We start from the raw sequence: 27,752 nt of genomic DNA on the forward strand, positions 1-27,752 counted from the left end.
TGTCGTGGGCTTTACCTGCTGGATCAAGGACTACAGGGACGATGCCTGGAGGATTTGTAGAAGGGGCATCGCGTCCTCTGGCCACCCAGTGGCAGGAGGGTCTCACTTGCTCTTTTGGTTTCCATGATGCTTCATCTCTGCAGAGTTCAAAATTTTAATCCTTGCAGCACCCTCTGAGGCTGATGTGCCCAAGACGGTCTGTGGAGCAGAACAGGGATGCCCGCTAGCAGCGTCCTCCGGTGGTGCGTGCGGGCGCTGCTGGGCGTCGGCCTGCTCCAGGCTCTGGCTCACGAGCAATCATGTACCCATCTTGACTACAGAAATTATATTGAACAACTGTTCTTTGTGAATGCCCATTTCTACCTAATTTAATCCTACCTAGTTAAATAAATCCTCTCTAACCCTTACGACCACCCCGCAGGGCAAGGATTACTACCTCATTTTGCAGAAGAGAAAACCCAGACTTCTGTGACTTGCCTAGGGCCACACAATAAGCAGCAAGGACAGTGTTTGAATCCAAGTTTGTCTGATTTCAAACCCACGTTGAGACGACACCACATAACCACTGTGCTAACCTGAGACTAAGTTCATTCATTCATTCATTCATTCATTCATTCAACAAATACTTATTGAGCACCTGCTATGTGTCAGACTGTTTAAAGAGACACTGAGGATACAGCAAGGAACAAAATGGACAAGGATCCCTTCCCTCGTGGCGTTTACGCTCTACAGAAGGAGACAGATAGTGTGTGTGTGTCACATGGTGATGTGTGATGTGGAAACAAAGCAAGGAAGAGGAGAAGGGCACTGGTTAAGTGGTGGGAGTTGCAACCTAAAACAGGGCGCTTAGGGAGGCCTTCCTGATGTCTGAGCAGGGGCCCCTGGGGGGTGAGGTTGGGAATCACGGTCACCTGGGAAAGCACAGCGGCAGAGGACACAGTCAGCACCAAGGCCCCAGATGAAAGCGTGCCAGAGTGTCAGCAATGGCGGGGAGGCCAGCGGGGCTAGAGTAGAATTGTGTGGTGGAGAGGAGCAGGAGACGAGGCCAGAGAGACGGGCAGAGGAAGGGATGGACGGTCGAAGAGCCCCTAGCCCATTAGTAAGGACGTTGGCTTTCACTCTGAGCGGAGAACGCATCTAAAGGTTTTGAGCTCTGGGTGGCATGATCTGACCTAACACTTTTAGAGGGTTACTCTGGTCTAGCTGCCACATGGAGAATAAACCAGGAGGGTGAAGACAGACTGGTTAAGAGACTCCTGCAGTGATCCAGGAGAGTGACTGGCCTGGACAGGGGTGGTAGCAGTGACAATGAGGGAAGGGGTTGGCCTGGATACATCTTGAAGGCAGAGCCAGCAGATTTGCTGACAGGCCAAGATTTTTGACCTGAGCTACTGGCATGATGCATCTGCCGTTTGCTGAGATAGAAAAGCCCAGGAAGAGAAGCAGTTTGGGAAGACGGGGGATTCGTGTGGGGGCACGTTAAAGTTGATTTGGAATACTTCAAAGATCCCTACTGGACATCCAGACAGAGCTCTTAATAGACAGCTGGAGGTATGAGTCTGGAAATCAGAGAAGAGGTACAGATTGGAGATACAAGTTGTAAAAGCCATCGGTTTACACGTGGCATTTAAATCCATGAGACTGCGTTAAAGTAACATGTGTTTCTGGTTTCAGTGGGGATAGGCTGAGCCACGAACTACAACTGTGCCTGGTTTCCTTGGGGAGATCGCCCCATGAACTGGGCCCGTGGTGATGCTCCACCCGCTGTGGAAACATTGCCAGCAACGCCCAGTCTGAATAAGCCAGAACTGCTCACTTTAAAGGAACGGGGTGTGACCAAAACTCAACTGCAGATATGGCTCCAGGGGTTTCCAAGACGTACAATATCGGATCAAAGAGGAAATAGTAATCTGGGACGATACGAGAGACCAGGAATTCATGAGTCAGGAGTGTGTCGAAAGATCAGTGTAGGGACATTGAAGGACCCAGAATGAGCAATACAGATACAGAGAGAATACGTAGCCGCAGTACCTTAACAGACCTTTGTCGATTTGCCTGTAAGACAAGGAAAGCTACAGAAAAGGACCAGCTGGAAGGGGATTAACTCTTCCCCATATCTGCTGTGCCTCTGTCTGGAAGGATGAGACATAAACACTGGGAGGGGTTCAGGCAGGTGACCGACAATCAGGGCCTCCCTGGGCTGGGAGTCTCCTGGGACAGAACTGTCAGTGCTAAAACCAGGGCAGTCCTGCGCAAACCTGATGACCCTGGATGACCTGGGTTCCCGCCAGAAAGACTTCCTGGACTGAATAGTTTGGCAGTGGAATGGAAAACAGCTTATTTATTTTAGTCTGATAAATGTAATTAGAATCCCAGTGATGATTTCCCACCTGAGTTCTCACACACTTAACCCTTTAATCTCTGGAGGGACTTCAGGATCCGTTCCAGCAAATAGTGACTTCTAATGGGACCCATCCATGAAGCCCCATGGAAGATCAAAAGGAGCGTATGTGACAAAGGGACATCATTATGACTCAGGACAGACAGGCTGCAGTGGCCTTCTGAGGCCAAAGGACCATCCCTGCAGACACACAGGGCCAGGTGCCAGAGGCCTCTATTGGTACCTGTGGGCACGTTTTCTGTGGGCACATGGGGGGAATGGAGGGGCCAGGGCCTCCCTCTCTGCACTCAGCATCTGGGCTACCAACACATGCTGATCCCGAGCCTTCACGTGAGCTGTTGCCTCCACCTAGAATTTGCTTTCTGTCACACACACACACACACACACACACACACACACACTCTCTGGGTCTCGGCTTAGACATCATTTCTGGTGCTTTTCCAATGGTCGTCAACGCTCACCCTTGAATATGGGGAGCCTGTCACCCCAGCCCGTTGGGGCAGCACTGATGTTTTCTTCACCTTTAACTCCCCGCACTATTTCCCTCCATGGGGTAGAGTACAGGCACAGAAATCATTTGATTGACTAAGAGGATTTCCTCCTTTTTACAGGAACTTTGTTATTTATCATCATTTTCCTTAATGCTTTTAGTTCCTGGCGTCAGTCAAATCCTCGGCTACTATGTTAGTTATATGGAGCTTGTTCTGTAACTGAGCAAGAAACCAGGAGGAAGATAAGGTGTTGGATGTTATTACTTAATATGGTGGCCCCAGAAAGTCGGCCTTGGGAGGGACCATCCAGCTTGACCATCTCTTCAAGTCCTCTCATTTCACCGGTGAGAAAAGGGACTCTGGATGGAAAAAGTGACTGAGGTCTCGCAGCCGGTGTGGCAGAGCTGGGATCAAGACCCGGTTTGGGGTTTATATTGTGGTTCACGCAGGAAACCCTCCCAGTTTCCTCTTCCAACTACAGTGGTCTATGTACTTTTTCTTTTTAAGCAATAATTTTAATGGTCTCTTTCTCTCCTCTCCCATTTTCTGTCATTAGGCCCCAGTGTCCTCTAGGGCTTGGTTATAAAAGATAACGAGGTTGCAAGCGTAGAAATAGTAGCAGAACCCTCTCCTCAGTTTGCCAAAAGCCCGGAGCCCACCCTGAAAAGAACACAGTCAGCCCACATGCATGAAGCCGCGCCGCCCCCTCCCTCTGGGGGTGGCAAACCCCAACTCCCCATGAGCCCAACTCAGGGACTCAAAACGAAAGGCAGCCAGCACACACGTTAGCTTTTGCCACTTTTGTATTTTATTGTGGAACTGAGTTTTTTTTCTTTTACATCAAATATCCTCAATGGAAGAGGGGATATTGCACACAAATATCATAAAAGCACTACATATTACTTTCACTGGAAACTAATTTTCTACATTAGATATGACTGGATAGGCTAGAAGTGATGCAGGATTATAAGACGTAATACCATACACAGCTGCAGACTGACACGAACACCATTCAGAACAAGAGAGAGGAGTGGGAGGTGCTGCTCCGCGGGCTCCACCACTTCTTTCCAGGGCCGGGGGAGAGGTGCTGAGTGCTCGGGCAGCGAGCACGCCTCTGGAGCACAGGGTGGTCCCCAAGGGCAGCCGGGTCTCGACGTCTCCTCTCCACGGCTCCTGTTTCGGGGAGCTCCGAACGAGTACAGAGAAGCTATTTATTTTTTCCCTTTTCAGTTTTTGATGCTGCCTTTTAACTTAAAGTCAGATATTTTCTTAGTAGTAAACAGCTTTAATACCAGGTGAGTAACCTAATTGCTTTCCAAAAAATGCTCATCCCGGGGCTGCTTTTGGTGTGTTCAGTTGGTTAAAAGATCAAAGCTTACAGTTCCTTTCGAATGGAAACAGGATCTTTTCTTCTAAATCTGAAGAGCAAAAAAAAGTTATTAATCTAACTCACAATATCATTACTGAGCAAGAACCTCTTGTGACAGGCAACTAAAGAGAATCAAGAAAAGCAATTTCAGAATTGTGGAGCAGCTCCTGAGAGCCAGAATTTGGTAATAAAGGGGAAATGGAAGGTGGTAACATTTCCATTAGCAAATGATTAAATCTTATGACGTGAGTATTGGAAAGCTCCTAAACCCTGTAAGCTATTGGAGACACTTAAAACACTCATATACACTGGGGAAACCATTCACTATGATATGCAAGGTTAAGACAAAAAAATTTTTGAACTCCATGGAAAATGGCATTTGGGGGGTAGTCAGTCATTGTACCCAGTCCACCACGAGACTGAGAAAGCATGCACAGGGGTTGGGTTTTGAGAAAGGGGATAGAATTAGTTAAAATTGAAAATGGAGGATCATCGCTAACATTTAGTCTCTGGAATTTTGTTTAAGAATACTACCAAAAAGGTCATGACCAGGAGTGCTACCTCCATGGAATGCCATCAGTTAAACAGAGTGTAAACTCCTTCCACTCCAAAATTCAATCTATACAACTGGATGAAGTGATCGATATGAACTGAGCTCCTAGAAGTCTGTGTCAATCTCTAGGTCTCACCATAAATGTTCATGGTCCATTGTGATGCTGTGGGCAAACTAATTGTGTACTGATGGAACTAGCAAAATTAGGTTAGTCACACAGGTAGGAAAGGGGTCTGGAAGCACAGGAACAACCTGTACTGCAAATGTTGGTTTTCCTGGTAGACTCAGGCTCTGTGCTCGGCACTGAGAACAGCAGATGGAGAAAGGTGCTGCTCTGTCTCAGTGGAAGAAAGCCGGCTGAGCACTGACAGGTTTGTCTATCTTTCCCATTAAATCCCATAGCAAAAAAGAAAAGAAAAGAAAAAAAAAAAAAAAGAGTGGGATAGAATGGTTATATTTGAAGACTGGATATAATTTTCCTAAAACGTTTGTATTTTTTTAAAGCAAAATAATGTACATGTTAAATAAATTTAATTTGGGAAATTGGAAAATAATTCCATCTTCTATCAAAGAAAAATCAGCCAGGGGTCTGGATTTGGCAAGAAGGCTGGAAACCTGTCTCTCTTCCCATGTAGTATGTGGACCAACTTAACAACTAATCATTAAATAACTATGTTGAATATCTTAGGTTGTCTCATAAAATAAATCTGAGGCAGATCAGTTTATACTCACTGAAATCCATTTGTGTCACAATGAGTTTTCCATCGTGTGCTAACTTTTTGTACCCTTAATCAATGTGTTGTTTTTAAGGACTTACTTGAAAGAAATGGGGTAATAAATAAAAGCTGCATTTCTAGAGAAGCCTAAAAGAAAAAATAGAATATTAATTCTTTTAAAAAATTAAACATTTGAAAAATGTAATTCACAGCATTAAGTAGACTACATAGGTCCTCAGTGAAGGGACCCCGAAGAAGCGTTGTTTAAACCCTCATGGTAGTTAGCAGTGCAAAACATACACTTATCAGACAAAAATAAACTAAAACGTTAATTTTGAAATAAATAACTAACATAGAAAATAAAATGAGGTCGTTGTTCACTACTCCGTAGATTTAGAGTCTGCAAGAAATGCAATGTGACAGCACGGCGTGGCTGCCACCGGGAAGAGTGCCCGTCTGAACGCCGGCACACGGATCTGCACTGCACACTCGGCGCGAGTCTAAATCTAATCACGCCCTGGCTGCCCAGGTTCCTCGTTCAGCGGTGACAATGCAGGAAATGATCTCTGAACTCCACATGGGGAACCGGAGGAGGTGGGAACTCATTTGCTTTCAATGTATTATTTCTCTTGTTTTTTTCCAGAAAAGAAAACCCCAAAGCAAATTCTCGCTAAGGTTCTTTGAACGTGGTTCTTTGTCTTGGCTCTTTCACCTCATGGCTGAAGATCTTGCAAGAAGTCTGTAGGACACCCCTGGGTGATGGACTTGCAAAGGCCTGGAAAAGTAGCCTGCCATGCCGTTCGCCCCACTCAAACAGCGCATACTCAGATTTCATGTTATGGGAATCGAGGGGTGGGAGGTGTCACTATTCCTGGTAGTTATGGGCTTTTAATAAATATTATTACTGCAAATGTCAGACTTCAATCTCACCAGAACTTCAAAAAAACAGTATTCTTTTTGTTTTGTCTTACGAAACACTTAAAAAAAAAAGACTGTCACTTGAAAATTTTCTTTGCATTTTCCTGTAAATGAAAACATTTGTTAAAAAGTTCATCTATGAAAATTCTCACATAGCTAAAAAAAAATTCTTCTGTACACTTGTTCCCATAATTATGCTGAAATTAATGGAAGATTTAAAAAAAAAGCCAATGTAAGACACAGGAAGGTAAATTCTGTACACTTGCCGAGAACCTCGTCCACCCTAAGATTCACTGTTTGCCCAGTTCTGATCGTAGACGCCATTTCAGTCTTGAACTTGCAGTAGTGAAGAAGCTGCGAAAGGCTCCGCTGGTTTGGCTGAGGGGCCGCGGGTGCACTGCGGCGGCATTCGACACGCATGACTCAGCATTCGACACCCATGACTCAGCATCCTAGCAAGCGCTGGGCCCATCAGATCAGCTTCTAGCCCCCCACGCACGCACACATGCTCCTTCCACTGGAGTATCTACAATCCTACACGGATGTTTTATAAACTTGCTGTCTCACATTAAAAAATAAGTGCATCAAGTATCTTTGTACATTCAAGTCACTTCCTAAGGCAACTGTCCACTGTGTGTACTCCCAACTGCTTTGGTATTTGCTTGTGAATTGGGGTGGACTTGGGTGTTTCCGCATGCAGGTGAATGGACTCGAGTGGACTACCTGGGTGCGCAAGTGCTGGGAGCATGCCTTAGACCAGTCGACTCGCGTGTCTGAAGAGTCTGAGCGTTCTGAATGGGGTTCAAACCACTTGCATGTCCAGTCTACTCACTGTGTTATGTCAGTGTGCAGCCTTCAAACAGAAGGAGCTTAATTAAGGCATGAAAATCTCCCATGCCCTCATAACGAGTTTTGTTCTTTTTGTTTTCTTCCAGCTGACTTGTTTTAGAAAATTAAGATCCTTTTTGAGGACTCAGACTGACACACGTGGAAACCTCTGCCTGTGTAGACCAAAACACACACTGCCTGAGAAAACGCAGACCAGTGGTTGGCTGTTTTCTCCCCCTTACCGCACCCTGCTCTCTCTCTCTGGGTGTCTCACCAGCACTCCACCATTCCATCGCCTTCTCTCGCATTCCTTTTTTTCCTCATTCCCTCTCTCTCTCTCTCTCTCTCCCCCCGCATCTCTTTCTTTGCGTGCGCTCTCTCTCACTCTCTCTCTAAGACAAACGCCTCTACCTAGCAGAAGTCAGCTGGGTTTGCTAGTGCATGGTTTCCAAATGTTCGGCAGAGATGAACTGGGGTAGGTAATTTTGCAGTAACTTGAACCCTATTGTGGGAATACTGTTACTTCCCTTAGCAATCAGCAAAAACTGAGAAATATTAGTGACTTGCATCACCGTGATACAGTATAGCGTTTGGCAGGTAACAGTTCAGTGACTTGTTTAGATGAATTGACTTTTTAGAAAAGGTGGTTTCAAAGTGAAGAATTTCTGGAAACAAAGTTCAGCTCCTGTGGCATGGCTGGCCGCGGCGTCTACAGCTCAATCTTGCACGCAGGGAAGGACTCGTCCTGCATCACCACCGTGCTGCTGCTCGCCAGGACCATGATGCTGAGGTCCTGCTGCTTCTCGTGGGTCTCCTGGTACCACTCCCGCATCACTTCTGAGTCATGAGTAGGGATCAAAGTCACCTGCAGGGAGATGGAAAATAGCTGTTTAAGGGCAGAGCCAGAAATCAGATGAAAAAATGGAACAACGAGGTATTAATGAGACCATTAGAAGAAGGGAAAAGAAAGAAAAATCTTCTATTTTCCTTAAGAAATACAAAGGACTTTTCAACTTACATTTTCCAGGAACCAGAATAAAGCTGCAAAAAAATTAGTTTTCCTGGGGGAGTTGAAGATTAGAGCCAAAAGCAACTCATGACTAGTCAATTAGTTCATCTATATTCACTGTTGGTTTTTCAATTCTTTAGTGTCAAGAGAAGAAGTACTCAGGTAACGTGGAATTTCTTTTATTTCCTTTAACACAACCAGTCAGCTTGCACTCAAGATCTTGCATATGGAATCCACCGATCTTTAGTTATTACTGCAGCTCAAACCCCTCTAGCTGTGTGTAACTAACATTTCAGCCTGAGAACAAAGACTCGTACCTCCGATTTGTGAGTATGGTTGGGGATGGAGGAGTGGGGAGGAGTGGGGTAGGTGATTGGGTGCTGGCTTGAATAGTAAAAATTCCATCTAGTATTCATTAAGAGGCCGCTGGGTGCTTCTCATTCAATTTCATATGATTAAATAACAAGTAATTCTATTTAACGTTATGCAAACACATTTGACTAGGCGACTATACAGAACCACAAGTAAAATTCTGCTAAGCAAAAATCATAGCTGAAAGAGCGAGTGGTTCGTGGCCGGTGATGATGTGTGGGAGTTGGGGGTGTCCTGTTGGGGCCCGTTTTCAGCATTGCTCCTGGATTTCACACGGACAGCTGATTTTCTAAGTGGCCATATTCCTGGCTTTGGTCAATCGTGAAACACCAAGGAGGAAAGACAAGCCCTTAGCAGCTCTCGCGGGAGATATGACCGCTTTGGTTCATACACATGTACTCTTGGTGTATTAGGGTGAAGGGCAAGTAGTCTTGGGCCCATTTTGCAGATAAATGAATTATGCCTCAGGGTGGTGAAGGGCCTTTTCCTCCAAGTCTGTAATTGCTGGCAGTGCCAAGAATATTCTAGACTATCTTCTACATGTTAAATCCACTCTGTCCCCAGGATGTTTCCTGTGTGACAGACCCCTGGGGCACCTCATGTGGACCCACAATCATAACGTTGCCTCTATTATCATAAACATAATCCTTCCCTCTGCCTCTGGACACAGCTCCACGTGCAGTGCAGACACAGGCCTGGAGCTCTTACCTGCATGTTGCTGCCCCACTGGGCCTTCCCTTCCAACAAGGCATCCAGGACAGCCCGGCTGGGCTCCTCGGCAGCGGGGTCATTCCCACTCACCACGTAGTAGGACGACCTCACTCTCTTGAAAAACTCGACATCAACATTCTTACTGTTGCTGTGGTTGGGAATATAGCACAGGTCCAAGTACACAGGGGGGCCTGGGGGCACAGCGGAGGGCTTGGCCGTCTTGGTGGTCCCTGGTCCTTTGGTAAATAAACAAAAGCAGAGAAAGCCGGGTCACAGGAATGCGAAGAGACCCATTTGTGCTCGTGCACAGGAAGGTCCCTCTAGGACACCCAGAGGAGGGACCCGGCACTTCCCTCTGGCAATCTGAGGAAACAACATGGTGGTTCACCACGTCAACAAGAGAAACGAAGAATGGGATGGTCTCCCTTCGGGGACAACCCATTAGGAAGTAGGAAGAGTTTCAAGGCCCTCCCAAAAGATGGAACTAGATAGTAATACTCTTCCTAAGAGGGCTACTAGTGTGTATCTTAATTTGAAAGGTGATCTAAGAAACAGATTTTAAAAGGCAAAGGAAGCATCTGCATTTAGTAACCATAGTTCAGCAGTCGGTAATCCATGTCAGGACCTCATTTAAGAGCACTTTTGCCCACAGCTGAATACTATACCCTAACATTTGACCTGGTCAACGGCCAGATCTTAACTTCATCTGATTTCCAAGGCCTTCAGCTCCTTAACCTCCTTCATAAACTGATGAAATGCTGATTCTGTGCGAAGGACAGAACTCTAACACGTGGAAGTTTGCGAGTTATATTTCTTCTCATTAAAAATCTCTGCTGCTTTCCCTTACACACAACATCCCTCCCATCCACACCAAAGGAGCAAAGGAGGGCTTCTCACAGAAGCACGACGGGAGCTGCCAGAAGTCGACCCAGGCTGGTCTTAAAAGTCAATCAACGGTGCAGTTTTGTCTTTTTAGAAACCTACTGGAAAAGCATCTTCCAAGTAAATTTAGACCAACTCATCTTCGTTACCTTGCCTTAAAATTCTCTCTTTAAATGACAAAAAATGTTTTAAAAAAATCAATCGTGTGGGCTAGTGTATACTTGGCAAGTTTCGTAGCCAATTTCAGTTGGTTTTCATCTGTTTGGATGGTTTCATTTTTCTCCTAAGTGCAGGTCAGTCGTCAGCTCTTTCAGACCAAGGGGTTAATTATCTGGTGGGTTTCCATTAATTCTAAGCGTGAACAAATTCAGTTTGTCTTCCACATGTGTGTAAAAAGAGGAAATCTGAGAATTGTCTTGAAATTGATGCTCCATGTTACTTAAAGTAAAAATTTGCAGCTGTAACTAATACTTCCTAAAATGTACTGAATTTGAAAGTCCCAAAGGTTCATTTATCAGATTTACCCTAATAAATCAAGGAAATTTTACTTATTTTTTGCTTTACACATTTGGGCCAATTTATGTTAGTTTGTAACAACATAACCTGAACAAGTATGTAAAGCGAATAAAATGTGTTAATGCGAGTCCCTCTGACTAGTCTGAAGCAACAAGATGAGGCTGGGCCGTCAAAAACCCAGATGACTCCTGAGAGCCTGACAAATCTGGGAATCAGGACCGAAATGGGACTGCTCAGCAGTCAGGGACGTCTGCTCCTGCCAAGCGGACTTTCCATCTGAATCGGGGTTCTGTGTCTCTCAGTGAGGCTGGGGCGGGAGGGGGTCGGGAGAGCCTCCCATGTGCCGGGTACCCACTGGTCAACTGAAATGATGCTCTTCGGTGGCAGAAAAGCACAGCACTGCCTCTCATGGGGACGCATCTCCAGTCTGATGACTTTTTTTTTTTAATTAAAAACTTTACAATTTTTAACTTTAAAATGTTATAACTATTTAAAAAGAATTTTATAAAAGAAACAGAACCTCAATCTTGGGCCTACACTGGTCATCCCAGGCTTGACTTGGAACTCGGGTTCTCCCTAGGCCTTTGGGAGCTGGCCTGGGTCACCTCAGCTTGATTCTGGGGCCAGTGTGGCTAAAGCCAGCACTGCACAGTCTTCCAGAGGAGAATGAAACACAGCCCTTGGTTTTGAAGACTTAGAACGAGGCCGTGGCTGCCGGGCTGCGGAATGGAACAGACCCAGGAGCGGCATCTGGTGCATCAGAGCTGTCTGGGCCGTAGGCTGAGCTATCCCCAAGCCCAAGGGCCACGTCGGGCTGAGATCCGTAACTTCTAGCAGAAAAGAATAGCAAAGGGGACGGACAGCAGCGAGTTGCGTCCTCTCACCTCCCTGGCACAAGGTCAGTGGAAGTTGAGAGGCTCCAGTTAAAAGCAGCGTAGCCACGGCCTGTGTCTGGAGGCCAGCCCTGCCACCTACCTGCTGTCGCGGTCTTCACTGACTTGGACGTGGAGGTGTTGGCGGCGTTCTTCGTCTCCTTGTCTTTCTCTTCCCCACGTGCAGCTTTGACCTCGGGAGTCGGGGCGGTTTTCGTGGCTTTTTCCACAGATTCTTTCTTCTTGGGAGAAGCCACTCTGGACACCTTGTCTGAGGACTCTTTCAAGCCGGCTGGCTTGGGCGAAGCCGCAGAGGGCTTGGACTTCCCATCGGCCTTCTTGACAGGTGACGACGACTTGGTCTTTGTACCTGGCTTTTTGGTTTTGGTCTTCTCTTTCAGGTCTTTCTTCAGAGCTTTGCCCAGGTTCTGCTCAATGGCCAAGGCCTCCGGGTCCATCATGGACACGTCGGGGTGGCGCGGAGAAGGGCTGCGGTCCTGCATCGGGGCCGGAGGGGGGTCCATGTGTTTGTACGTGACGGTTTTGTCTGTGGGGATGGTTTCCGATTCATCTTCAGAGTCGATATTTGCATCGGCTGTGATGGAGGGGCACTCTTCAGTCTCCGGGGGGACATCAGAGTCAGTCTGGGATGGGGCTGACTCACTGACAGAGGTGGGAGGGGTTTCATCACACTGTCGCCCCTGCGGCTTTCCTCCTGGAGGCGGCGGGGCTGCCCCTGATTGGGTGAGGGGCTTCTCGGATTCTTCCGTCGGCTCTTCGCTGGCAAACCACTCGAGAGGATTCGGATTGATGAAGGAGGGCGACAGCTCTGTCTTGGGGTGCTTGTATTCACAGGAGGACACTAGGCACAAGTCGACATCCTGGCGAGCCTCTGAGGGGGACTTCTTTTCTGCCGTGTAGCACTGGTCTGAAGTCTCATAGGCGTATGCGGACGCCTGAGGGGTCCCAGGGATTCTCTCTGCAGTCTCATAACCGTACGTGGGAGCATCAGGGGATCGAGCAGTGGCAGTAGATGTCTCGTAGGAATAACTTTCAGACTCGGGGAAACTGGCGACTTTCTCTGTGGTCTCATAAGAGTAGCTGGAATCCCCAAGTGTATGGCCACCGTTTTCGGAGTCATCATAGCCATTGCTGATGTCATCCAGGAGCTTTCTAGACCTCTCAGTCTTTTCATAGCTGTAGCCACTCACTTCAGGGGTCCTGATCGTCTTTTCACTTATCTCATAGGAGTACCCACCCTCTTCGGGGGTCCGTGTGGTCTTTCCAGTAATTTCATAGGCATAGCCACCATCTTCAGGACTCTCGGTGGTTTTCTCAATGGTCTCATAGGGGTAGCTGCTGTCACTTGGAGATTTTGTGGTTATATCTGTCTTCTCATAGTAATAGCCACTCACATCTGGGGTCCGGGCGGTTTTCTCGTAAGACTCATAGTCGTAACCTTCTTCATCTGGGGACCTGGTTGTTTTCTCAGGCTTTTGATAGGCATAGCTGAAGTCACCAGGGGTCTTCCCTCCACTGTCCTTCTCCACGCCAGATGTGGTCAAATCTCTGCTCAAGGCCAGATGGTGTTGCATCGTATCAAATAACATGGAGGCACGGAAGCCGTAGGGCTCTGCAGATGCTGCATCTGTTGGCGGAGGAGACGGAGTGTGGCACGCTGCTATGCTCTCTTTGACTGCAGAGGTAGAATCTGAGAAACTAGGTGAGTATAAAGGAGAGGACTCTCTTGGGGTGAGTGGAGAGATATCGGATTTTGGGGAGAGCTTCTCTCCTTCCAGACTTTGCACTTTTTCAGAGGTGAGCGAGGCATATAAGGATATATCTCTGGGAGGAACGACATCGGATAGAGTGTCTTCTTGGAGAGGAGAAGCTATCTGAGAAGGGGTGTGTGCGGAAGAGGTGGATGGGGAGGCCTCGACCTGAGACACTGAGATGAGCTCCGAAAGGTCGTTATCCTGGGTGTAGGACGGCTCCTCCGTTGGCGGTATCTTGTGTGATAAACTGGAGTCCTGCAGGTCAGAAGGACTGTAGTCCACCTCGGTCGGCCCATTCTCAGTGATGTGAAGCATACCCGCACCCACCGTAGGCTGATCTGGAGACTGACGACTGAAGTCCATGGCGAGGGAATGCTCAGGGGATTCTTGGCCAAATTCAATGGACATGGAAGATTGTTCAGATCGGTGGTCTTGAACTGGTGTCCTGGATTTGGCTGTTTTAGGGGAGAAGTCCGGTGGAGAAATGGACATTGGTCTTGGGCACTCCTCTTTAGACGGAGACATTTCCGTTTCCTGGAAAGTGGTAGGCGTCTGCACAACGGACACTGACAGGGAGTCATCCACTTCCGTGGAATGTGGGGAGCCCACCTCAGCGTGCAGGGAAGGAGACACGTCATCTGTTGTTGGCTCTGGAAAGGAGCTTGTTGCCACGGAGGCTGTGGAGACGGAGGCCACGCCCTCCATATGGGAGTATGTGTCTTCCGCTACCCCTTCATCAACAGGAGTAGCTGACTTGTCTGAGACAGTGCCTTCGGAAATGGACATCTTAGTGTCTTCCTTCAAAGAGCCAAACTGACTGACATCTATTTGTGAAGGAGAAACATCTCCTCCTAACTTCCTTTCATCGAAGGCCAGTCCGGCTTGAGAACTCATGGCTTCAATATCGTCAGTTTTCTTTTCTTGACCAAAGTCTTCCTTGATCGGTATAAAGTCCGTGCTTTTCCCTTCCTGTTTGTCTTGGAAAAGACCAGTGGAAGTCGTATCTGAAACTGGACTTATTTGGTCTGGAAAGTCTTGTTTTCCATTCTTTCCTTCAAAGGGGCTTTCAGGACCTCTAACAGGAGCCTTGTCGTCAGCACTGAGGAAACTGTCATATGCAGACTCGGATCCAATTAGGGGAGGGCTCCGTAAGGGAGACAACACTTTTTCAATAGGAGACTCCGAGTCAGGCACAGGTTCATCCATGGGGCTTATGGAAGCCCGTTCACTGTCATCTTTGGCTTCACTGAATTCAAAACTCACTGGAACTGCTGGTGGTTTTTCAATGACTTCTGTGGGGAGGTGACTAGATTTCTCCTCGGTGGGAGACTGGTAGTAAGGTGTGTGGCCAGCACTGCCAGTCACAGACTGAGATGGAGATACCACTTCCAGGGTCTTCTCCTCAGGACTAACACATTGTTCTTCAACTACTTCTTGGGTCACTTCAGGAGACACTGGGACTGCTTCCACCTCTGCTGAGACTTGAATCTCATTGGGTGTCAGAGAAAAGTTCACACTGCGTTCACCCAGAGGAGTCTTCTCTATGGGTGACGGCGGAGATGGACTCAGCGACGGGCTCTTGGACGGACTAAGTTTTTCATCTGAAACTGCTGAGACGGTGTCTTTGATCTCCAACGTGGCACTGGCTTTCACGTCTTGCTCTTCAGAGCAGTAAGCATCACGGAGAGCTGATTTGATAAATTTGTCTTCCTCCATGGATGAGGGTGGTGAGATGGTGGAGGCTGAGGCATTGTAATCCTTGCCATCAGTGGCATCTGTTTTTGACCCTTCGGATAATCCATTGAGTGATGTAACAGCAGGTTTGGAGTATTCCTGAGAATACAGTGAAGACTCAAATTTGGTGATGTTTACAAATTCTTGAGATGGGGACTCTGTCTCTTCATTGTTGGTCTCATCACTCATCACGTCGCGAGGAGTAGACATCTCATCCATTGGGGTGGGCTCACTGGATATCTCAATGGTAGACTGAGTGTAGCCGGAGGTGGCAGTGAATTCTTCAGGCTGGTCTTCTCGATTCTCCTCATCGGAAGCGGTGGCCTCACTCTCCGAGCCTCCAGGTAAAGTCTCATCATGAATTGAAGACGCAGGTTCTCGGGCAGGAGACTGGGCTCTCAGTGGCTTGGCTGAGGTGGTCAGGAATCCATACTGATCCTCAGCACCACCAGCCTCCGCAGCCTTGTCCACCACGGCCATCACATAATCTTCAGCTTCGACTTTTTCAGGCTCATATTCTTCCTCTCTGGCATCCTCGGCTCTGTCCTCCTCATCAGCCTCCTCTTCAGATTGTTCAGCTTCTCCTTTCTCCACTGCCTCGTCCATGTCTTCTTCCGCTCGGTCATCACCACTGGTCACAGACTCCCTCTTCTCCTTGATGTGCACGTCGGCCTCGGCCTTCGTGCTTTCCTCCTCCTCCTCCACGGGGCTGTGCTTGGAGGTGCTCACGCACACGGTTTCTTCACCGTCTTCTTCTGGCTCCTCAGCCTCCTCAGTTTCTGCCTTCTCTTCGTAGTCTCCAGCCTCTGAGGATTCCTCAAAACCTGCTCCTTCATCTTCAAATTTTTCGATGTCGTCCACCCCCTGCTTCTCGACTGGCTCTAGCTCCTCGGGGGTCTGCTCACATTCACCCTCCCCTTCGGTGGTGGTGATGCCCTCATCCGGGGACTCAGCAGGACCTTTGATGACTTCCGTCTCTTTCTGGATGACATAGGCTTCGACTGGCTCGGTCTCCTTCAGCTTCTCCTCGTCTTCAATCAGCTCCAGCTGAGGCTTCATGTCTTTTGCTACGTCGACTTCTTCAGCCTTTAACTCTTCAAAGTCCTTGGTCAGATCCTCAGGGGAGGACATAAGGGACCTCTCAGCTTCGAGCTCTTTGGCAGGACCAGTGGTTGCTATTCCAGCTGCCGCTGCCACAGCTGCTGCGGTGGCCACAGTGCCAACAGCGGCCACCGCAGCCTCTGCCGCCTTGCCCTCCTTCTTAACGACCTTAACTTTCCCCTTCTCCTTTGGCTTCCCGGCAGCAACAGACTCTTTCTTGACAGGCTCTTCCTTCTTCGGTACTTTTGGTTTTAATGCGGCTGGTTTTTTTGCTTCGGATACAGGAGTTGTTGATTTCTTTGAATCTTTAGGAACTTTCTTAATTTCTTTTTTGGGCTCCTTTTCTTCCTTTTTAATTTCCTTCTTTTCTTCCTTCTTAACTTCCTTCTTGGCTTCCTTCAGGGGGGTTTCCTTCTTAACCTCTTTCTTGACTTCTTTTTTCTCCTCTTTCTTGACTTCCTTTTTCACCTCCTTTTTCACCTCTTCTTTTTTTGGTTTTTCCTCCTTCTTGACAGGTGTTTTGTCCTCCTTTTTCGCGACTTCTTTCTTTGGCTTTTCCTTCTCCTCTTTCTTTTCTTCGGGTTTTGCCTTTGTTTCCTTTTTCACCGTCTTCTCCTTGGCGACTTTGGGTTTGACATCTGTGCCTTGCTTGTCAGCCCCCTCGGCCTTCACTGGAGGCACTTCTTCTTTGCTGGGTACCTCCTTTTCGGCCACTGGAGGTTTGGTCTCTGTTTTCACTGGCTTGTCTTTTTTCACTGTTACCTTTTCTTTGCTTTCAACTTTGGGTGGCTTTTCCACATGATTGGCTTTTGTGACTTCAGGGGTTTCTTCTTTAGACTCCTTTCGCACAGATTTGCTGGGAAGTGGTTTTGTGGCTGGCTTCAGACTTTCTCGGCTGTCGGCTCTCTGTTTCAGCTTTACTTGTTTCACAGTAGGAGTGGCCACCTGGCCAGTTAGATCCTTCTGGGTGGCCAGCGGCTGTTTCAGGAAGTCTAAATGTTTGAGCTTTTCCAGTCCTTCCAGGATATTGTATTGGGTACTGTTGCCTGGAAACAGGACACGGATGATTTTCTCCGCAGGGTTTGCTGGGTGCCAGACAATCAAAGAGGAGACTGAAGTTAGGCAGGAAATCGGGATATCTATCTCTTGGCCATTAGGCAGGGTTAGTTCAGCCTTGTCTTTGTTGGTGCCGGTCCACTGCTGCATAAAATACTGCATTTCCTTGCTGTTCTTGACTGGGTTAAGCACGTACATCTCAAGTTTACCAACTCCCATTTTTTGGAAAAGAATGACGGGATCAATGGTATTGCCAACACTTCTGAACAGAGGCTCCGGCTTCATGGACAATTTGTTTAGGTACTGGAGAGTGAAGCAAGCTTCTTCTGTGCTTCTCTTCATCTTGATGTTTGGCTCTGGGTTTTTCAGATTTTCGGGTACATTGAGAAATACAACTCCTAAGTCAGGGGAGATGAGGTTTTTCATCCAGTCACTATTTGTGGTGGAGCCCTGGGACTGTTCTTCCTCGAGCTCTGCAATTTTCCGCTGTAGCATGCTGTTTATTCCAGGCAAATTGTCATCCCCAATGTGGGTGAGCAGGATGGAGTCCACTCTGTCCAAGTGTCGGATGAGCTTCCAGAAGCAGGATTTCCTTTCTGATCCTCCGTTGATGAGCATATTGAATCCATTCACTGCGAACAACGCAGAATCGCCCCTCCCTCCGGGAAAAATGTAACAACAAGGCTTAGAGAGCTTTAGGAACCCACCCGATGTGGGAGGTTCTAGGATATCAAAGGGAGATGGGACTTCCACTGACTCCGAGAGATACTCCGTAAACTCGGAAAGTCCTTCCATTTCCGGCAATATAGAAGCTGAGTTGAGTTTAATATTGATGAAGTCTTGGAGATTGTGTCTGTCAAGATTGGAGTTCTTCCAGTCCCCTTCTTCGGGACAGAACAGGGTTAAGCTGGCTTTGTTGGCAGGATGGGTCGTGCTCAGTAATTCCCCAATCTGGGATTTAAAAAAATAATAAGAAAGAAAGTAGGAAAAGGTTTAAGTGACTGTCATCACTGATCATCCCATCTATTACTAGATGTTGTAGAATCAATGGATGCACGTGGGGCTGATTTCCGAGATGCTGGTTGGGTAAACGCTGAAATATTCCACACTGGTAGGCGAACAGCCTGTCCTCACCCCTGGACTGCACCTTTCTGCCTCAACCACCCCTCCGTGCCAGCACCTCCCCTGAGAGCCCTCCGGATCTGTTCCGGCCCAGAAGGGGAACTCCAGCACTGTGCTTTAGTTCTAAGACCAGTGACCAGCTGGATGACCAGTGCCTGTGCCCCTATCCCCCCTGGGTACTGGCCATGCAAAAACGCCCTTTAAAAAATATTAAACTGTCACTGGGGCAGGCTATGTGAGTCATTTCACCACTGATATAAAATATTCTCTTCTATTCCACTGGGCTTGGCAAAAGGGCCTGACTGACACATGAAAGGGATTTAGACAGTGCACGTGTCATCTATTTATAGATTTCGGCAGGAACAAAAGAAAAAAGTTTGGTGTATTTTTCCCCCTTGGAGATAGGAAGGTATAGATTGCACATTACTATAAGAAATTCCTGGTTCTGGCATCAGTTCACACTATTTAAAGCAAGAGTGGTTCATCCAGCAGTTTCTCTGCAAATACAAATACTTAATTGAAGCCATGATGATTAAAGCAATTGGGTAATTATATGAGCAAGTGGCCAAATTGTCCCCACACGCTCATGTTTAAGCCAAGGTGAGACATTCTGCTCTCTCGCAGCTCCTGTTCTTTATAGGGCAAGCTGGCTAAGATCACATCTGGCTCAAAAGTTTTCAACACGTTGTTTAGTACCATAGGATGGGAATGAAGAAGAGCAAATCGGACCAAAACACAGATTGTGGTTTAACGAAAATGCTCTTCTCTTTCTCACTTCATACTGTGGCCATATGTTTCACGGTCTTAGCTTAGTAAATAGGAAGGATCAGGCCATAAACCCTAGTCTTCTTTTGGTTGCAGCAAAGCACATAAATCAGCCCAGAGGTTCAAGTGAAAAGAGCTCTGTGTCCTGGACAGCAGATGATGAAACGGCAAAGCAAGCATTCCACTTGGTTCAGGCATCCCTGAGCCAGCAGGTCTGAACTCCTGTCTTCTAGTGCGAGTGGCTTCCTCTGTCTCATACAACCTCCTGGATACTAACATTCTGAGCCTACCAGGGTGTGTCTGTGTAGAAGGGTAATTTATAGCCTCTGACTTTCCTGCATTAGAGTGCAGTAAAATAGCCATTTTTGCTTCGTTAGCCTATTTGTCCTACATTTTATGTGAAGTGTCACAAAATGGCAAAATAACAAGTCTTTGAGTTTGCTGTTTGCCTCTGACTTAACAATCTCCTACAAAAGGGATAAGAATCCACTATTTGAAAGCTAAGAAAACTGAAAAAGTAAATGGTAACCGTCCTTAGGGGAGTCTTCGCTCAAATGATTTGCTGACCAAAGCAAAGAGGAGTACCAGATGCGGTTTCTGGTCCAGTGATGAGCATAGGCCCTCATCACCATCACCATAGCAACCAAGGTTCTCTCCATCCCAGTCCTCATGCAGGGCTCACGCAAACCACTCATGATTTAGAATACATTTCAGAGGGGAGATCGAGGATCACTCACACCGCTGAATCTTTAGCAGTGAAATTTAAAATTAAGTTTAGCTCATTTTAATTTTTGAAATTCCACCCTAACTGAAGGATGTGGCAGCTAAGGTCTGATCCAGCTGTGCGTGGGGGGCATTCCATTACCAGCTCTTTTTATGTGAAGTGTGTCATCACTAAGTTCAAGGAGACGGTAAAAAGACTTGAGGAATCCTCCCTACTTTCCATCTTTTCACCTCTACCCAGAGAGTTCCAAGAAACTAAGGAAATGACCCCAAAAGAAAACAAGGCTGCACAGAATTCTGAGGCAGTCAGGGGTACACTGAAAAACAGCAAAGAGAGGCTGGGGATGGAAAACCATGACGTCCTAGGGAAAGCAGAAAAGAAAGCCAGCACTGCTGGAAGGTTTCTCTTCAGAGAGAAATCCAGTCCCTCTGGAGAAGCAGCCACACACGGTGCATGATGAGATGGGGGCTGGAGAGAGCCCGTCAGGAAGGAGAGGATGGGGCAGGGCAGGGAGGAGGAGGGAGAAGGCAGCCTTGGAGGAGTATGGCAGAAACGAGGCCCCGCGTCCCCAGAGCCCACTTGCAGACCGGCCCGCCCGCACGCATGCAGAGGGTGAGGGCCCCGGGGTAAAGACTGGTGTCACAGTGGCCAGCCCACGGAGGCACTGGGTCAGCACTGATTCAGTGAACAGGGAGGAGCCGAGGATGTGAGCAGTGCGAGAAAATCTCCCACTAGGTCTTAGACTCGGAAACTGAGGCCTCCTCAAAGGCAACTTGACATCATCACCACAGCAGATCCTGTACCTCTCATGGCCCCTTCCACTGAAAGCTCCTGGAGGACAGGAAACGCATCTTCTGTCTGTATCACCGTTATCTTTGTTTCTCCAAGACATCTTCAGGCTCAACAGACGTTTGCTGAACTGCACTGAACTCGGCCAGTTCGATGCATGCTGTCCTCCCAGAGTGGACACATGGGGAGTGACACGAGCCTGCTAATCCTTCTCAAGCACACTGATTGCCACCCTCCCCTTGTTCTTACAGAGAGGGATGAGAGACACTACTGGAAGAAATATTCCTCAGGGCAAAGGCTGGCTTTTTTGTTAATTACTTTTTCTAATTAAATGCAGGCATACTGGAAGAGGAAGGAAGATATGGGAAATAAATGACTTTACTGCAGATAATATTAATGAAATTAGAATGCTAACCGCAGCCCACTAACTACATTTCCTTTTCTGATTAGGTTACTTGCTTGGCTAATGAGGAAATACAGTGGACAGCGTATCTCTGGGTTTTAGCAGGACGTCTAACAGCATCTCTGAACAGTGAGATAGCAGAATTAGGTGGATCTGTAGCCAGCCACATAAATCGTGCTGCTGAGTGTCAACCAGACATAGGTCTAAGGCGGCTGCCTCAGGGCTCAGCTATGTCCTCTTGAGTACTGACTTCGATGAAAATGGTGAAGACATGCTTATCAAACCTGCGGATGGCATGAAAATGGGAGGCATAGCAAAAGGTGGGATGGCAGAGTTAAGACATTTAAAAAAGCTCTTGACAGGGGAATGATGACGGCTAAGTCAACTCTAACAGGATGGCATTCTAAAGGGATGACGGTGAGGTCCGGTAAACCAGCTGGGTCAAGTACAGGGTCGGGAGGTGTGGCTCAACAATGATGTCCCTGGAAAAGACTCAGGGCTTTCAGCTGACGGGCAGACAGATTTAGCATAAAGCTGATGGAGCTTAAACTTCAAGGCCCCTCACTGGCACGGTTTCCCCCCAAAGCCCTGAACTTAATGGTGTATTCATAATTTTGTTTTCTTTTTCTTAAAGGGAGCCCCCAAATTACATAGGTTGCAGAGGTCCTCAAAGCCTGCATCCCTTCCTGTTGACATTTAATTGTGGATGGTGATGGTCAAAAGTAACTTCTAGACTTATTTAATAGAAGATTGTATTCAAACCTATAGAAGTCACGGACTGTCACAATTCTGACCTGGTCAGTGATGCCTGGAGTAGGGTGTCCAGTGTGAGTCATGGCATTTTACAGAAACTGGACCAAAAACAAACAAATTGACATTGCTGGCTCTTCTTGGCCTTAACCTCTAAACACTACAGCTGGGCCCCTTTCTCTCAGAATATATTTCTCTCCCTAGATCACTTCATCTGTTTTCTCACATGCTGATGGCTTCCACATTAATGTCTCCAGCCCGACTTTTAGTTCCCTGAGCTCTGGACTCACATGTCCACCTGTCTGATGGCAGTTTAGCCAGGGCACTAAACGTGACCGAGACTGAACTCCTGGATTCCCCCATCCCATCCCATGCCCCAATGGAACAGGCCTGAATGACAGTGACCAGAGAATGGAAGAACTTTTAATATCTTGTTTTATGAAGAACAGTGGGTAAACTGAAAACGATTAATCTGGAGGAAAAAACAATTGGCCGCATTGGCGAACGGTGTCTAAAGACACTGTCAGGTGGAAAAGGGATCACATTCCTTCCTTGAAGATACAATAAGAGAAACAAGGAAAAATTTTCTGCCAGAGAGACTGAAAAATGTCCCCAGGAGATGGTGACTTCACCATCCTTGGGTTTCAGAGAGGGATGAGTTAGCCAGATGCTGTCCTAATTCCTAAGTCCTGGTTTTGTAGTTGACCTCCAATGACCAAGACTCCCAAAACCTGAAGCTCAAAATGCACTGATAATTCTATTTTTCAGTCCATTTATTTTTAGCTATTCTTGTTAAAAAATACATCATTTTTTGTTTTTCCCAAATTGTGTTCCTGATTTCTCTGGAGTGACTAGTATGTATCAAGCACTGGATAAAAGGAACAAAGCTGGACACCAAATGGCCTTTGAGGCCCCCTGTTACTGAGTCATTCTGTGATCAAACCCTGTCTCCAAGGCAGCGACAGGCAATCAGAGCTCTGGCTCAGTGGCTGGTCACCACTGGTCTCTCCAGCCATCTCCAACGTGGCATGTGCTTTCTCCAAAGTCCACAACGTCAGAAAAATAAAGGCTGAGTGGCGCTGGTTAGGGAAGAGGAAGAGTGAATTCTGCCCAGTGTCCTGCTGCTCGTCCTTCCCCACCCCCAACACCACGCAGCTAGTCTGTAGGGAAGACTCTGGAGGTCCTTTCTCACGTGTGTTGAGCATGACTTTCTTCAAAGTATTGGGGGGTTATGGGGCAGGCAGAGGAGAAGATAACAGCATCTCTGGCCTTAACGACACCTGCCTGAGTGTGATGAAAAGGTGTGCCCTGCAGAACCCCTCCAGTGATTACAAACTCGAGGAACATGCCCTTGCCCAGACCTCACACTCTGCAGCTAAGGCTGTTTCTTTTTCTTCTGCAATTAGTGGTAAATTCTAATATATGCATAGGCTATTGTGCAAACTTCCACTTCTGCGGGCCAGTAAAAGTGATGTAAGCAGCAATGTTCATAACGCTATGCTTTATTTAAATAGAGAGGTGGATGACTTGTGATACCTTCTTATTTAAAATTCTGGCAATGACAAACCCTTTTTTTTACATATCTGCTCTATTTGGTTTTACTGCAAAAAAGGCAAACCAATGACATGGGGGTAGCAACTAACTTTAGAACTGCCTGGGGATGCAGCAGAGGCACGGTGTGCACAGAAATGAGCCAGGAGCTCAGCGGGGAGCCAAGCCTACCAGGAGGCCGGTGAGCCACCCGCCCATGTTATTGGGCCACGGGGCTGTGTCCAGGCTTCTGCATCTCTCTCCCTTCTCCAGGTAAGGTGCCGATAGTGTCTGTGACCCCTGAGCTACCAGACAAATGCCCACGGGCCCCCAGGCACAACGTGAACATGGGGACACCATCTTGCAAAAGATTCCGACGTTACAGTGATCACACACGATTTCCAGGCAGCAGGTGGAGTGAGCATTGTGGCTCCAGCCTGGGAATTTCCATGCAATTGAACACAGATTTACGGGCCTTTAGTATGAGTGGGTGCAATGGACACAAGACATGCAGCCTGAATTCTGGCAGCCCTGGCGGAAGACAGGCGGGAACCTTCATTTTCAAGTGGTGAAGAGGGGACCAGCTGGGAGTGAGCCCTGGGGCCACTTCTCACTGTGGGCAGCCAGGCTATCTGCCTCAAGACCCAGATGGCATCACACCTTCTGAGAGTCTGGCTTTCAAACACTACATAATACATTCCTTTTCACCGTTTTGCCTTCCCCTCTGGTGGGTGGAGAATAAAACGTGGTCATGTCATCCGACATTTATATTTTTACAGAAGGCTCCAGGTGAGCCAAATGAAGCTGGGCAGTGTATTTACAGCTCTCGCAGCGAGGAAGAGCACACAGAGGCCTCCCTGTGGAGCACAGGGCTCAGGAAGATTAGATGCAGAGAGACAGATGGCCCTTCGCAGCCCCCATGAGACCAAGAGGCCGCCATCTCAGGAAGTTCTCAGGAAGGCGGTTTTAAATAGATGTGGTAACTCTTCCTGTCAGTACATCCCTCAACCTTTCCACGTAGAAATGTGCTGTCAGCTAGGGCAGCCCCAACCTGCTATGGGTGACAGCCCTGAACTGTTTCTGTAACTACTGTAAACTAACAAAGAAAATGAAAGACTAATGTTATTTTGGAAAGAGCAGTTTCCCAGTCGGGATAAATTCTCAAGCAGAAATAACCAAATTAAAAGCTTTGACCTTTGATTTTACAAAATACCACTAACATCATATAGTTTTCAATATTTCACATGTATCATCCTTGAATAAGATCTATTCATTAGAAATATTAATGACCCAGCTTCATCAACCTACTTCACCCATCTTTTTCTTGGGGCGTTAACGTGGCTCACGGAAGTGGCCCATTTTCCTACGTGCCTCCCTTTCTCGAGCCCTCTCTTTCTTGGACTGTTCAACCACTCCAAGTTCAAACATTGGGACCGGGCATTAAAAGTGAGAGAAACTGAAATAATTAGACCAGGAAAAGTAAGGCCAAGTAGGGAAAGAAATCAGGGCAGTTAAATGTTACTAAAAACCCACGAGATCTTCGGAGAATCCTTTCAGATAACAGGAAACTTGGCTTTCTTTTGGGCTCTGTCATTTCAAGTTTCTCCATCATTTTTGCCATCTGTAAAATGCTGATTGTTCCAACCCCCCTCCATCTGTATCTCAGGCACATTAAGAATGGCTCCGATTAGTTAAAGATGAGGGCTCTAAACTCCTTCGGTGATGAGCCAGGGAACCGCAGTGCACGGAAGCACCAGCCACAGCTTTGCTAGTTTCAAAGGAGGGGGACACGCCCTCCCCTTCTTCTATCTGCCCCACAAGCTTTCAAAGAGCAGCCTCAGGCCACAACAGTGACCGAGCGGTGGGAGAGCTCAGCTAGTCCCGCACGGGAGCCCACCTCTTGATCGGTGAAAATCTCTATGAAGTTCTGGAAGGAGAAAGAGCCCGACTGCAGAATGAGCTCTCCGGTGTTTTCGAAGCACTGTCCCGTGAGCACGAGCAGCTTGTGGCGGGCGGCGTCAGTGATCATCAAACGCACCTGAAACAAAGCACAGGGAGCGGACGTGAGCCCAGGCGGCACCGCCATCCCCCTCAAGACAGGGCTCGCCCTGCAGGGCTTCAAGTTCACTGCCAACAAAGTTATTCATTCCTCGGTACGCAGACTCCCCTGGGGAGTCGGACGGCAGCCAACACCTGTGGTCATCAGTGGCCCATGAGTGCCGTTTTCCACGTCTGGCTATACCCACAACAGCAGCGGGAGCTGACTTTCTGTCTTAGTTTCCTAGCCGTCTCCACAGCTGGTAACAAGTGTCCCACAGCTGTGTGTACAAACAGCAGGCAGTCTGCGGACTAAGGAGTATCCCACAGGCCGAGGCACCAGGCATAAGCTCAGGGAACACAGATTTGAACCTGGGGTCCCAAGTCAGCACCCTCATCCAGGGTCCCTTTCCTTCCAAGCCACACACCAAACACAAAGCTCCAAGTGCAGCCTCCAGTGGCATCAGCAAGGTGCCTCCCGTGGAACATAAAGGGCTGGCCGGACTGGGACTCAGAGAGAACTGTAATGATTTGCACAAAAGCACTCTCTGTTCTTTCCATGGCAGGAAGCCAGCCCGTCCTTCAGCAGAAACGCGACATTTGCTCTGAGCCCCGTTTGGTTCCGCACAAGCTGACTGCTAGGCACGGGGCTAGGCATGAAGGCAGGGACATGAACCCACTGCCCCAAGAGCCCCATAGTGACTCAAGGAAACACACAGGACCGAGGTCACCGTTCCAGCCTGGATTCCTGAGAGAAACTCCACATTTTTTCCCCTACCATTTCTCACAACTGTTCCAGGCACTCTGCCCGGATAAATATTAATCCTCCAGCTCTTTAAAATTGTTTCTACTTCCTGATTCTGTTAGTCACAGAGAGACTGCTGGCCAGTCACTTTCCTCAGCCTGTGCCTTCATGGATTGTCAAATGGGATCATGGGATCTGATGGGGGCAGATGGAAGTGGGACCTAAACAGGCTACATAATGACAGCCAGAAAGTGGGAGTCACCCATATGCCCATCAACTGACGAACGGATGAACTCAATGTGGTCTAGCCAGACAATGGAATAGTATTCAGCCATGAAAAGGCTTGAAGTCCTGACACATGCTATAAGGTGGATGACCCTCAAAAATGTTATGCTAAGTGAAATAAGCCAGATACGAAAGGCCACATATTGTATGATTCCACTATCTGGAATATTCAGAATAGGCAAATCCATAGAGGCAAAAAGTAGATTAGTGGTTGCCTGGGGCTGGGGAGAGTGACTGCTAATGGGGTCGGGGTTTCTGTGGGGTGACGGACATGTTCTGGAATGAGATAATGATGACAATTGCATGACTTTGTGAAGATACTAAAAACCAATGAACTGCACTCTTTAAAAGGATGGATTTTATGGTATGTAAATTATATCTCAATTTTAAAAAACAGACTACAGTCACAGAGATGCTCCAAGCATGGGCAGAAGAGATGCGGCAGATACTGGAGGCTCCCAGGGACTGTGGCTACCTTAACATCCAAGGAGCCACTCAATCTCAAAGGTGCCAAATGTAATAAAGGAAGTGGGACATGAAGACCCACAACTCCTCTGGCCTGGGTGACCAGGGATCCCCAGCTCCCACCAAGTTCTTATCTTACAGTAGGCTCTGAAACCCCGTTACTCTCTCTGGCAAAAATTCCTCTGACGGTATCGGTAATAAGAAGAGCCAACATTTATATTTCTGCTGTTAGGTGCCAAACTCTGTTCTAAGCGCTCGACACTTCCAGTCGCAACGTTGAACGTGAACATTAGCTGTGATCTCTGTCTCGCAGAGGTGGAGACCGAGACAGAGACAGGAAACAGCTTGCCCGAGGCCACCAGCTAGTAACAATGTGGCCCCAGAGGCCATGCTCCTGACCGCTCTGCTATCCTGCCTTTCAACAGTGACAAGGGGTGGGCAGGGTGGCTCTGCAGGGGCCTGCGTCTGAGACGCTGCTCTTCTCCAACCCTGGGTTCTCCGTGGCCCAGCCTGAGGGCGTGTGGTCTATTTCCCCTGCTGCATCCCAGCCAGACTCCCCTGCATCACCCTCCATATATACCCAGGATCTCCTATCCCATTGCCTCTACAAATACTCCCGTTCTGGCTAGCGTCTTCCGCTTTGTCCTCATTGGGAGGGGCAGTCTGGGGTGGTACCAATGCAGAGAACCAGCCACTGACTGGGGGTAAGGAACGTCCCTGGACGCAGAACGTCTCTCTCCCTGTCCTCCCGCCACCTCCCCAGCCCCTCTGATCTGCTGGGTCTCTGCCCCGCTGTGTAAGGCCCCACCCAAGACCCCACAGAGCCGAGTGCT

At 47.8% G+C, this 27,752-nt stretch overlaps 1 protein-coding gene across 2 annotated transcripts in view; it reads right to left on the bottom strand.

Moving 5' to 3' along the window:
* Nucleotides 1-3,677: 3,677 nt before the first annotated feature.
* Nucleotides 3,678-27,752, bottom strand: part of MAP1B (microtubule associated protein 1B) — an 89,463-nt gene continuing 65,388 nt past the window's right edge. For both annotated transcript variants that reach the window (XM_014851906.3, XM_044778049.2), the window contains 4 exons: nucleotides 25,285-25,425; nucleotides 11,742-18,255; nucleotides 9,366-9,604; nucleotides 3,678-8,141 (listed from right to left, as the gene is read on the bottom strand). In XM_014851906.3, the coding sequence (XP_014707392.3) occupies nucleotides 7,986-8,141; nucleotides 9,366-9,604; nucleotides 11,742-18,255; nucleotides 25,285-25,425 (7,050 nt within the window). In that variant the 3' untranslated portion in view covers nucleotides 3,678-7,985. The remainder of the gene's footprint in view (nucleotides 8,142-9,365; nucleotides 9,605-11,741; nucleotides 18,256-25,284; nucleotides 25,426-27,752) is intronic.

This window comes from Equus asinus, chromosome 9, assembly GCF_041296235.1.
Source record: "Equus asinus isolate D_3611 breed Donkey chromosome 9, EquAss-T2T_v2, whole genome shotgun sequence".
In the NCBI taxonomy this organism is placed as follows: Eukaryota; Metazoa; Chordata; class Mammalia; order Perissodactyla; family Equidae; genus Equus; species Equus asinus.